This window comes from Engystomops pustulosus, chromosome 1 (assembly GCF_040894005.1).
Source record: "Engystomops pustulosus chromosome 1, aEngPut4.maternal, whole genome shotgun sequence".
Taxonomy (NCBI): Eukaryota; Metazoa; Chordata; class Amphibia; order Anura; family Leptodactylidae; genus Engystomops; species Engystomops pustulosus.
This window is the reverse complement of record NC_092411.1, coordinates 39,994,257-40,006,778: the sequence shown is the minus strand read 5'-3', so window position 1 is coordinate 40,006,778 and position 12,522 is coordinate 39,994,257. Positions and strand designations below refer to the sequence as shown.

At 41.8% G+C, this 12,522-nt stretch overlaps 1 protein-coding gene across 3 annotated transcripts in view; it reads left to right on the top strand.

The window, feature by feature from the left end:
• LOC140119648 (baculoviral IAP repeat-containing protein 1-like) overlaps positions 1-12,522 on the top strand; it is a 34,426-nt gene that overhangs the window by 19,553 nt on the left and 2,351 nt on the right. For all 3 annotated transcript variants that reach the window (XM_072138909.1, XM_072138901.1, XM_072138895.1), the window contains exons 7-12: positions 1,953-2,015; positions 2,499-2,579; positions 4,245-4,415; positions 7,435-7,596; positions 10,544-10,630; positions 11,968-12,132. In XM_072138909.1, the coding sequence (XP_071995010.1) occupies positions 1,953-2,015; positions 2,499-2,579; positions 4,245-4,415; positions 7,435-7,596; positions 10,544-10,630; positions 11,968-12,132 (729 nt within the window). The remainder of the gene's footprint in view (positions 1-1,952; positions 2,016-2,498; positions 2,580-4,244; positions 4,416-7,434; positions 7,597-10,543; positions 10,631-11,967; positions 12,133-12,522) is intronic.

Genomic DNA, 12,522 nt, shown 5'->3' with positions numbered 1-12,522 from the left:
GGTGCCGGTTGGGTCCCGCTGCATGGAGAGGGTTCATGGGCTGAGCCCTCTCCTTAGCCGGTAAGTCTTTGCTGCATATTGCCGCATGGGCGCCGCCATCTTGCCTAGGATCGTCGCTCCTCGTGACGTCTCCATGGAAGACCCAAGGCTATTTCGTTTTAACCCCTTCGTTACAATGTGCTAATTGCACATTGTAATGAATGAGGAGGTATGGCAGTATATGATAGGATCTATCAGACAACCTAGGGTTAAAGTACCCTAGGGAGTCTGAAAAATAGTAAAAAGAAAATTTTTTAAAAGTTAAATAAAAAAAAAAAAGTTATAATAAAAAAACCTAAAAAGTCAAATCGCCCCCCTTTCCCTAGAACTGACATAAATATAAATAAACAGTAAAACTCATAAACACTTTAGGTATCGACACGTCCAAAAATGCCCGATCTATCAACATATATTAGCGGTTTTTCAATGCGTTTAACCCCGTAACGGAAAATAGCACCAAAAGTCGAAAATGCCATTTTGAAAAATATAAAAAAATATATAAAAAGTAATCAAAAGGTCGTACAGTCCTAAAATTGATATCATTGAAAATATTATCAAATGTTGCAAAAAATGACACCGCCCACAGCTCTGTACAACAAAGTATTAAAAAGTTATTAGCACCAGAAGATGGCAAAATAAAATAAAAAAATTTGTACAGGAGGTTTTAATTTTTGTAAATGTATGAAAACATTACAAAACCTATACAAATTTGGTATCCCCATAATCGTACCAACCCAAAGAATAAAGTAGACATATCATTTGGGGCGCTCAGTGAAAGCCATAATATCCAAGCCCACAAGAAAATGGAGCAAATGCGTTTTTTCACCATTTTCACTGCATTTGGAATTTTTTTGCTTCCCAGTACATGGCATGGAAAATTCAATACCATCGCTATGAAGTGCAATTTGTTACGCAGAAAACAAGCCGTCACACAGCTCTTTACGTGTAAAAATAAAAAAGTTATAGATTTTTGAAGGAGGGGAGTGAAAAATGGAAATGAAAAAACAGAAAAGGGCCCTGTCAGGCTTACGGGTAGTGGATCCACTGGACCACTGCAGACGATGACTCAAGCCACTACCTGGGACCGGAGTCTAAGTGGTACCCGGTTTTCACCAGAGCCCGCCGCAAAGCGGGTTAGACAAGCTGCGGCGTGGTACCACCAGGTCGTTCCTTGTCTGCAGTGGCGGCCAAGGTTGAGGTACAAGAACGGCAATCAATCTCGTGGTCAAAGTCCAGGCACAGGGTCAGGGCAGGTGGCAGAGATGCAATGTCAGGGTTCAATCCGGGGTCAGCAACAGGAGGTCCAAACAGAGGGGTACGGGAACACACAACAGCAGCACGGAGGAACACTGGTACACGGAAACACGGAGGAGCTCAGGTAACACAGGAACACGGAGGGACACAGGAACGCAGGAGACACAGGAACGCAGGATACACAGGAACACAGGCTAATCGCAGTAAAGCTTTCTCTCAGGCTGTGAGGCACAAAGATCCGGCAAGAGATACAGGAAGAGGCAGGCTTAAGTAGTTTTAGTGAAAATGGCCAGCGCCAATTAGTGGCGTGCTGGCCCTTTAAATTTGCCAAAGGGGACGCGCGCACCGTGCTGCCGGAGTCGGCGTGGGAACGGGACGGGGTAAGTAAGAAGCCGAGGGACCGGGGCAGCCATGAAGCGCGGCACGGGTGCCCCTGCGACCCGGGAGGGAGGTCACAGAAGCACCCGTGACAGGCCCGGTCCTGAACCGGTTAAAATATTTTCACAGTTTTGCATTGGAATGTATTTTTGCCAAAAACTTCAACTACTATGAATGTAAGCATTGTAACATAGGCCCTGGAGTGAAAAACCAAGAAAGTTCTAGAAAGTGGGAATTATTTTCCGTCTGGTGATAATTTATTTGTGATTATTATTTTACAGCGGAGATACGAAATATGGAGGTCAAGCTTTCTTCAGTAATGGAGTACCGTGGGCACTACCCAGGTATTTAGGATTTATTTGCTTTTAGAATATCTGTGAGCAATTTAGCTGTTAATGCAGGACTACAATGTTTTTTTTACCAGATTGGAAAATGTGGGCAAGTGGGCACTGTTTTCATGCCTTTCATTGTAAGTTTTATTAGGTTTTAATAGATTTTTTTTAAAAATACTTTTTGAACAAAAAACTATTTGTTTGTTTTGCCATATTCTGATGCTAATAACTTTCTCACACTTTGCCATTTTTTTCTAACACATCATGTTTTCATTTTTTGGACGTGTAATCTTTTGATCACGTTTTCTTCATTTTGTATGAATTGCAAATGCCATAATAGTGGCAATTTGGACATTTGGGCACGATTTTTCACTAAGGAGTTCCCCGATTGGAATAACCGTTTTTATATTTTGATAGATAGGGAATTTTGGGATGCAGTTATACCTAACTTATAATTTTTTTCTTGTTTATTTATTTGTGATTGCTATTTTACAGCTGAGCTACAAAATATGACTGTCAATGGATCTTCTCTGCCAAATATGGAGTTTGGATATAACTATGATGACAACTACCCAGGTAATTCCCAGTAGCAGGATGATTTGCATTTACAGTGCCTTGCAGTATTCAGCAACCCTGAATTTCAGGCTTCAAAATTGTAATTTTTTTGGTGAACAAGCAAAAACTTTTGTGAAGTGGAACGAAATTTATTGGATATTTAAAACTTTTGTAAAAAAAAAAGAGTAAACTGAAAAGTGGGGCGCGCAATATTATTTGGACCCTTTACTTTCAGTGCAGCAAACTCACTCCAAAAGTTCAGTAAGGATCTCTGAATGATCCAATGTCGTCCTAAATGACTGATGATGAGATATATAATCCCTCTGTGTAATCAAGTCTCCTTATGAATACACCTGCTCTGTGATAGTCTCAGGGTTCTGCATCATGAAGACCAAGGAACACCCCAGGCAGGTTCTTGATACTGTTGTGGAGAAGTTTAAAGCCAGATTTGGATACAAAAAGATTTCAAAAACTTTAAACATCCCGAGGAGCCCTGTGCAAGTGATCACGCCCTGTGCAAATCTACCAAGGCCCGGCTGTCCCTCTAAACTTTCATCTCAGACAAGGTGAAGACTTATCAGAGATGCAGCCAAGATGCCCTTGATCACTCTGGATGAACTGCAGAGATCTACAGCTGAGGTGGGAGAGTCGTACACTGCACAAATCTGGCCTTCATGGAAGAGTGGCAAGAAGAAAGCCATTTCTCAAAGATATCCAAAAAAAGTTTGCCACAAGCCACCTGGGAGACACCAACCATGTGTAAGAAGGTGCTCTGGTGAGATGAAACTTAAATCAAACTTTTTGGCCACAATCTCAAACGATATGTTTGGCGTAAAAGAAACACAGCTCCTCACCCCCAACACAGCATCCCCACTGTCACACATGGTGGGGGCAGCATCATGGTTTTGGCTTTTTTTCATCAGGACAGGGAAGATGGTTAAAATTGATAGAAAGATGGATAAAGCCAAATACAGGATCATCCTGGAGGAAAACCTGCTGGAGTCTGCAAAAGACCTGAGACTGGGTTGGAGATTTATCTTGCAACAAGACAATGATCCCAAACATAAAGCAAAATCTACAATGGAAGGTTCACAAATAGATGTATCCAGGTGTAAGAATGGTCAAGACACAGTCCAGAGCTGAATCCAATCAAGAATCTGTGGAAAGAGCTGAAAACTGCTGTTCACAGTCGGTCTCCACCCAACCTCACAGAGGTCCAGCTGCTTTCCAAGGAAGAAGTGGCAAGAATTTCAGTCTCCCGATGTCCAAAACTGATAGAAACCTGATAACCCACGCAACCTGCAGCTGTAATCTCAGCAAAAGGTGGCCCCACTTTTCAGTTTATTATTCTTTACAAAAGTTTAAAATCTCTTGTTGTTGATTCTTCACCAAAAAATTACAATTTTATAACTTTATGTTTGAAGACTGAAAAGTGGCAAAGGGTAGAAAAGTCCAAGGGGGCCGAATAATTTCGGTATGTATGAAATCCTGGACAACTTTTTCAGAGAAGACAGCTATGTTTTACTCTGAAAGGATTTGGCTTTCAGAGAAAACATTGTTTCACAAATGAACTGGATGCAGTGTTGACCTCTTTTTGTGTTTGTCAGACCCATTTAGCATTAGAACCCACACACTTTATGGGAAATTTTTTAAAATCAATATTTAATATTCATCCTTTTCCTTTAGAGCATCTGATTCGTGGAATACACAACTTTCCTTACTTATCAGAAGTAACTATTGAGCTGCAGAAAAACCACAAGGTGATGGACGATTTGCCTATTGAATTTGAAAGACTATTTCGAATGAAGAAACTTGCCTTAGGTTGCACAGGTTTAGGGACTGGATCAAGCAAACTTGGTAAGTATGTAAAGGAAAAGAAAACAAGAACTTGATTACCGTATATACTCGAGTTTAAGCCGACCTGAGTATAAGCCGAGACCCCTAATTTTACCACCAAAAACTGGGGAAAACTATTGACTCAAGTATAAGCCGAGGGTGGGAAATGCATTGGTCACAGCCTCCAAGTATGTAGCCAGCAAGCCCCCAGTAGCATATAGCCAGCCCTCTATAGTATATAGCCAGCCAGCCCCCAGTAGTATATAGCCAGACAGCTCCCAGTAGTATATAGCCAGACAGCCCCCAGTAGTATACAGCAAGCCTGCCCAATGTAGTATACAGCCAGCCTGCCCTATGTAGTATACAGCCAGCCTGCCCCCTCTAGTATACAGCCAGCCTGCCCACTCTAGTATACAGCCAGCCAGCCCCTTCTAGTATACAGCAAGCCCAGCCTGCCCCCAGTAGTATACAGCCTGCCCACCCTGCCCCCAGTAGTATACAGCCAGCCCAGCCTGCCCCGTGTAGTATACAGCCAGCTCAGCTAGCCCTCAGTAGTATACAGCCAGCCCAGCCTGCCCCCAGTAGTATACAGCCAGCCCAGCCTGCCCCCTGTGGTATACAGCCTGCCCAGCCTGCCCCGAGTAGTATACAGCACAGCCCAGCCTACCCCCTGTACTATACAGCCAGCCCAGCCTGCCCCCAGTGGTATACAGCCAGCCCAGCCTGCCCCCTGTGGTATACTGCCAGCCCAGCCTGCCCCCTGTAGTATACTGCCAGCCCAGCCTGCCCCCAGTAGTATACAGCGAGCCCAGCCTGCCCCCTGTAGTATACTGCCAGCCCACCCTCATAATAAAAAAATAAACTTATATACTCACCCTCCGGCGGCTCCCTGATGTCCGTGCGACTCCCCCGATGTCCGCGCGGCTCCACTTCTTTCTTTCTTGTGGCTCTGCTTCAATCTTCCGTCTTCTTTAAAAACCTGCAGGGCGCAGCCATGATCACTTTCCGGCCGGAGGGCACATACTATGATGCGGCCGCTGCTGACTTCATAGTATGCGCCTGCCGGCCGGGAGATACCGAGGCCGCGCCCTGCAGGCTTTTAAAGAAGACGGAAGACAGAATAGGAGCCACAAGGAAGAAAGAAGCGGAGCCGCCGGAGGGTGAGTATATAATTTTTTTTTTTTTTATTGACTCGTCCATAAGCCGAGGTGAGGTTTTTCAGCACATTTTTTGTGCTGAAAAACTCGTCTTATACATGAGTATATACGGTATTTATTTTACAGGAACATTAGAAGAGGAGCTTCTGTGAGACCCAAGTATATGGTTAAAGGGCTTCTCCACATTATTAAACTACTTCTTTAACCTACCCCTAAATAATCACTTATTCTTAATAGCTAATTTTACCTTAATGAATAGTATATGTAAATATAAGCAGGAATTATATATATAAGGAAAGTCCTAATTTCTTCACTTTTTGGTTCCTCTCATGCTTTCTAGCTGATAAAAATTATATATTTTTCCCCGAGGTCTCTGCCGAATTCCATCTAACTGGATAAAAAAGACAGATCACATTACCTGTAAACTTTTTGGAAAGGACAGGTTGAGGAGTAAGCAGGAACTTATTGGCTCGAGTAGTGCAGCAACTACCCTTTAATAAAATGTCTAGTAGCATCCTCCCCTGAGCCATGACTCTCTGCAGATTTGGCAACACAAAAATATTAGCATCTTTTTAACTTAAATTTATGCTGTTCTTGTAAAGATCGCTATAACGTTGCTATATTATAGGCAGAGTGCACCCCCAGTAGTCAATTTTGTATCAGTGTACCTATAGCAGCCAGTATAGTAACATTGCCCTCGCATTAGCCAATATAATGTTGCTCTCTCATATTTGAGGTACCTCCACAGTAGTCAATGTAGTAAAAGTACCCCCACAATTCCCAGTCATATACCATCCTTGTAGAATTTTCAGGGCAGGGGGGATACTGGGACTCCTGGGCCTTCTCTTCTGGCCAGGCCATGACCAATCTCACAATTGGTACTGTTGGCATCTGTATTACTAGAAAAAACAATCACGTGGAATAAACATGATATGATGTGATATAAAAGAAAGGCAATAGTAAGAAATCTCATCATATCTTTTACTTCTTAAAATATAATACATGAAGTTTGTTATTGCAGTTTTTCTTTAAGACAATTTTATAAATCTGCCCTAAAGTTTTAAAAATGAACTGAGCACCAGGAATATAAATCAGGACACGGGAAGAGATGTGGCTTTCCCCAATTTTGGTGCAGCTTTATTAACGACTCATTGTACTTGTGTATAGACATTTCAAAGAATATGAGTAGGGACGGAAACACTCTTACATACATGATCTAGCTAGTAAAACATAGCTGCTGAGCAGGGGCGTTACTACAGGGGTAGAAGCCATAGCAGCTGCTATGGGGCCCACGGTGTCAGGGGGCCCTGACATCTGGGGTATTTGGTGTGAATATGTTATATGTATGTATTTGTGATGTGTATATGCTCTAAATGTGTTTGCATATGTGATGTTTATATGCTGTATGTGTATATGATGCATGGGGTTATATGGTAGTGTATGTATGTGTGTACATATGGAGTGTATATATTGTATGTATATTTTTTTAAGGGGTAAGTGGGGCCCCATTCAGAAATCCGCTATGGGGCCCTGCCTTTCCTAGTTACTCCACTGCTGCTGAGGTTCCTTGATTTCATGATACCCAAGGATAGGACAGTACGAACCTCATGACAATTCCCCTTTAAACTGAAGATGAGAAATTTGGTGAATCTTGGTGCCACAAATTTAAAAACTAAACTGCCCCTGTTTCTGTTGCACGCAATAGTAACATGGAGGTCTGTGGAGGCTTGTCCCTTTTGTAAAATCTATCTTTTTTCTTTATCCTCTTTTCCTGCGACTTTAGAGGAAGTCAAGATTTTTAAAAAGAAGCAAATTTTGTCATGTGGCAAAATGTTCAACTTTTATAATCAATCTATCACATTTTTCTCTATTTTGCTTTGCAGTTCCAATCATTAAACAGTTTACAGATCTGGAGGTCCTGCACTTATCATTACATCGTCATGAAGACTTCAGTGGTCTGATGAACTCACTCTCTGAATGCAAGAAGCTGGAAGAACTGAGCTTCTTTGGGTCTTATCTGTTACAAGATGACATGGCGGTTCTTGGTAAGAATTCTCATTAACAATGAACATATATTTTTTTTAAGTAGATTCCTGGCAAATCCAGGCAAAATAAACCAGAAATTACAAATACATGTACTACAGATGTGCTTACAAATATTGTTAAAAGGATATTACATTTTACATACACTTTATATTACAATCTTAGTATACTGTATATACTCAAGTATAAGCCTACCCGGGTATAAGCCGAGTTATTTATTTTTGCCACAAAAAACTGGGAAAACTTATTGGCTCGAGTAGTGCATCAGCTACCTTTTAATAAAATGTCTAGTAGCATCCTCCCCTCATCAATAAAATGTCTAGAAGAGCCCCCCTGTAAAAAAAAATGTCCAGCAGAGCCCCTATTTATAGAAATGTCCAGCAGAGCCCCCTTTAAAAAAAATGTCCAGCAGTGCCCCCTTTTATAGAAAAGTCTAGCAGTGCCCCTTCATGATAAAATAATAAACTTCGTACTCAACTACGGCTCTCACCCCCAGCGTGTCAGCTCTTGCTTTCAGGCAGTGCGGGCATTGGCGCGTCTATGCTCTCTGCCCGCACGCGCACACTTTGACGCGTCGTATAGCCGCCTGATGATGTCATACCATGTGTGTGCATGTAGGCAGAGAGCAGGGGATGTCTCTGCCCACAGTGCTTAGAAGGCGGAAGAGCCGAGGGAGAAGAGGAAGCCGTGGGTGAGTTTTTTAAAAATATACCCGAGTATAAACAAACATTGTATTGAAAAACTTATACATAATAATATACACTCACCGGCCACTTTATTAGGTACACCATGCTAGTAACGGGTTGGACAGAACTGCCTCAATTCTTCGTGGCATAGATTCAACAAGGTGCTGGAAGCTCCTCTGAGATTTTGGTCCATATTGACATGATGGCATCACACAGTTGCCGCAGATTTGTCGGCTGCACATCCATGATGCGAATCTCCCGTTCCACCACATCCCAAAGATGCTCTTTTGGATTGAGATCTGGTGACTGGAGGCCATTTGAGTACAGTGACCTCATTGTCATGTTCAAGAAACCAGTCTGAGATGATTCCAGCTTTATGACATGGCGCATTATCCTGCTGAAAGTAGTCATCAGATGTTACAGGGTACATTGTGGTCATAAAGGGATGGACATGGTCAGCAACAATACTCAGGTAGGCTGTGGCGTTACAACAATGCTCAATTGGTACCAAGGGGCCCAAAGAGTGCCAAGAAAATATTCCCCACACCATGACACCACCACCACCAGCCTGAACCGTTGATACAAGGCAGGATGGATCCATGCTTTCATGTTGTTGACTCCAAATTCTGACCCTACCATCCGAATGTCGCAGCAGAAATCGAGACTCATTAGACCAGGCAACGTTTTTCCAATCTTCTACTGTCCAATTTCGATGAGCTTGTGCAAATTGTAGCCTCAGTTTCTTGTTCTTAGCTGAAAGGAGTGGCACCCGGTGTGGTCTTCTGCTGTTGTAGCCCATCTGCCTCAAAGTTCGACATACTGTGCATTCAGAGATGCTCTTCTGCCTACCTTGGTTGTAACAGGTGGCGATTTGAGTCACTGTTGCCTTTCTATCAGCTCGAACCAGTCTGATCATTCTCCTCTGACCTCTGGCATCAACAAGGCATTTCCGCCCACAGAACTGCCGCTCACTGGATGTTTTTTTCTTTTTCGGACCATTCTCTGTAAACCCTAGAGATGGTTGTGCGTGAAAATCCCAGTAGATCAGCAGTTTCTGAAATACTCAGACCAGCCCTTCTGGCACCAACAACCATGCCATGTTCAAAGGCACTCAAATCACCTTCCTTCCCCATACTGATGCTCGGTTTGAACTGCAGGAGATTGTCTTGACCATGTCTACATGCCTAAATGCACTGAGTTGCCGCCATGTGATTGGCTGATTAGAAATTAAGTGTTAACGAGCAGTTGGACAGGTGTACCTAATAAAGTGGCCGGTGAGTGTATATGGTAATTAAAAGTTATACACTTTGCTAATATACTCTATGGAGGTTACTTATCATTGTTTTTTTCTGGGCTTTTATGGTGTAAAAAAAGTCTCAAAAAAGCCGCATTGAGGTTTTTTGGGACTTTTCACTACTTAAAGGTCTCACAGGGCTATCTTCATCACTTCAGTAATCTGGCATAAACATGGAACTACTGCTAGTGCCATACAATGCAGATTCATGACTTGGGACTTTTGCAAAAAGTCCCATAAAAAGTCCCAGCCTTATTGCCTATAAAGGATATATATTATCTCTGGCTGTGTGATGGAGATATGGTGCACAAAGCAATTATGGTACAGTCATATGATCACTTACCACTGACCTGATATCCTAATTTAAGGAGAACCTGTCAGCAGAAATTGACTGAATAATCCATTACCAATATGTTATCAATACCTTCCAGATCATGTTTCTTTCAGTGTGGGGTATCTTCTAGAAAATCAACTTTGAAGTGACATGTAAACTGGTTGTATAAAGTCACAGAGGCATAGAGTTTAGTACTGAAGTCAAGTTCTCTCTGCCTCACAATGTCCTCTTCATGGTACATGATGGTTCTGTGTCCAGGGGAATCATAACCATATCTCCAAAAGTCTTATGCCTGATGTCAAACAAAGCAGAGGGGGTGTTATGAGGCAAGGAGAGCTTGACTTCAGCACTAAACTCAATGCCTCTGTGACTTTATACAACCCTTTTGGATTCCACTACAAAGTTGATTTTCTGCAAGATGTCCCCACACTAACCCATGAAAAAACAGGTATCTGTAGGGTGCAAAACTGATAGACAATATCTGGTATTTTTTTTAGTTCAATTTCTGCCAACATGTGCCATTTGACATTTACATCTATATATGCCTTTTTGATATGGCCTGATACAGTAACAAAATGCTGTATGTAATATAATATACATTTAGACTTTAACTCACTGATTTTATTTCTTTACAGCATCCACAATGAAGAATTTTAAAAGTCTGAAAATACTAGATTTGATGTGTCAAGTAATTATGTTAAAAGAGGTTTCTGAGACCTTTGGTAAAGTTTGCAATATATTTATCTATTATGTTTTGTCACATGGAGCATTACTACAGTAATTACTACTCACCTATGGATAAATATAGTTTTTTATATCAGTAACCTTGTGATAGGGCAGTGGTGGCGAACCTATGGCACGGGTGCCAGCGGTGGCACTCGGAGCCCTCGCTGTGGGCACCCAGGCTGTTACCCTAGCACATTGTTCACTAGACAAGACTCAAGGCCTCCTCCTGAAGTCCATGGAAACCTAGGACATGCCGTGCTCAGTACTATTTTCAAGCACACATCCTGTTCTGCCTGAGACTACTGGAGGAGCGAGAAGGTGTGGACAGCACTGGATTTGCACCAGGCCCCACCATTCTTCATGGTCTTGGGATCCTGGAGGGAAGCTACAATGATACACAGAATTTCTCCACTTTCTTTCTACTGTATTAGTGTCACTATCACCTACCCTTGCACTGAAAAATATATTAAAGCAGAATTTAATGTTTGTGCCATTCTTACTTCAACAAGGGATGAGGCTTTAGTTGTTTGGTTGTTGTGATTTTTAGAGAGGTTGTTCACAGTCAATTAGTTCTTTTCTCACTTCTTTCAGAATTACTTGTGCTTCTAACTTAATCATAACAGAACATCCACCCCTATAACAACAAACAAATATCCATCCGAGGGCAATATGAAAATATATTTTCCAGGATGGGATATGGGAAACAGTGCATCTTTAGCTACTTTGAAAGGCAGCCCCTTAACATCATGCGTGATTTTCAAGAAGACTAATGATTAAGGCCAAACCTTAACCTTATATATCTCTCCTAGAAGCAATACATTCCCAACTGTAGACGGTGCAGATTTGACTTGGTTGCGTCTCTTCAGTACAGTGTAGGGAACTGATTTTGCTGAGTGAGAGGCTTTTCCTAACGGATACTTATCCAATTAAGACCGCCTTGCAGGCATACAGTACATTCCAGGGTCTATTAGAACCTGTCATCATATAATAATGACCTTCCTGATGACATTTTCCCTTTAAAGATGAATTCCAGGTGATATCAAAGGGTTAGCAATAAACATTATATAGAGAAAGTTTATGTTGCTCCATGCCCACAGCAGCATCTTGGATCCAACACGCAGACCCACATGTAAACGTATAAAGAGATAAGTAGAGTTGCTGGAGCTCAGAAGCGTGTTGGTTTGTTACCTGTTTGCCTCTAGCAGGGATTTTTTTCTCATTTATATATGGCTTATCACTTCTATGATTTTAAGTTATTGTTACTTATCATGGTATTGTATATTATTGAAAGCTCATCGTATATATAGAGTAACACATGCATATTTGTTGACAGCTATGGCACTGGGCTCTCTCTGCCTTTTGGAGAAATTGCTGCTACCAGCTGGAGATGGAATGGCTCACTCTGTCAAACTGGTCATTAAACAACTGCAAAATGTCCCAAATCTTAAGTTTCTTAACATTGTTGAAATATTAGATGATGAAAGCATTGCCTTATTAGGTAAGTCTATGACTTGCAGATAATGTTAAAGATTTTTCTCCTAATTCATTCCTGAATAAATAATTTTCCTCATTTATTGTTAAATTTCCCCTCGCCTATAATGAGTGAGATGATGCAAAAATTCTAGCAGGATGATATAAAGTAAATTCATAGATGTGTTTGAATCTTCTCCAAGGACCAGGCCTCTTCCAATTCAGTTTTCAACCTTTATTGTGAAATAAACTGTCCCCGAAAAAGGGTGCAGATCACTGTGTAAACTTTGGCATTATGCAACCAGAAGAGAATGGGGGGGATTTGTAATTATGTCGATGGTAGAATTCTGGCTCTCCTACCATTAGCTCGGGAGATGGGGCGTGGCCTATGAAAGGGGTGTGGCCTAATGCCAAAAAG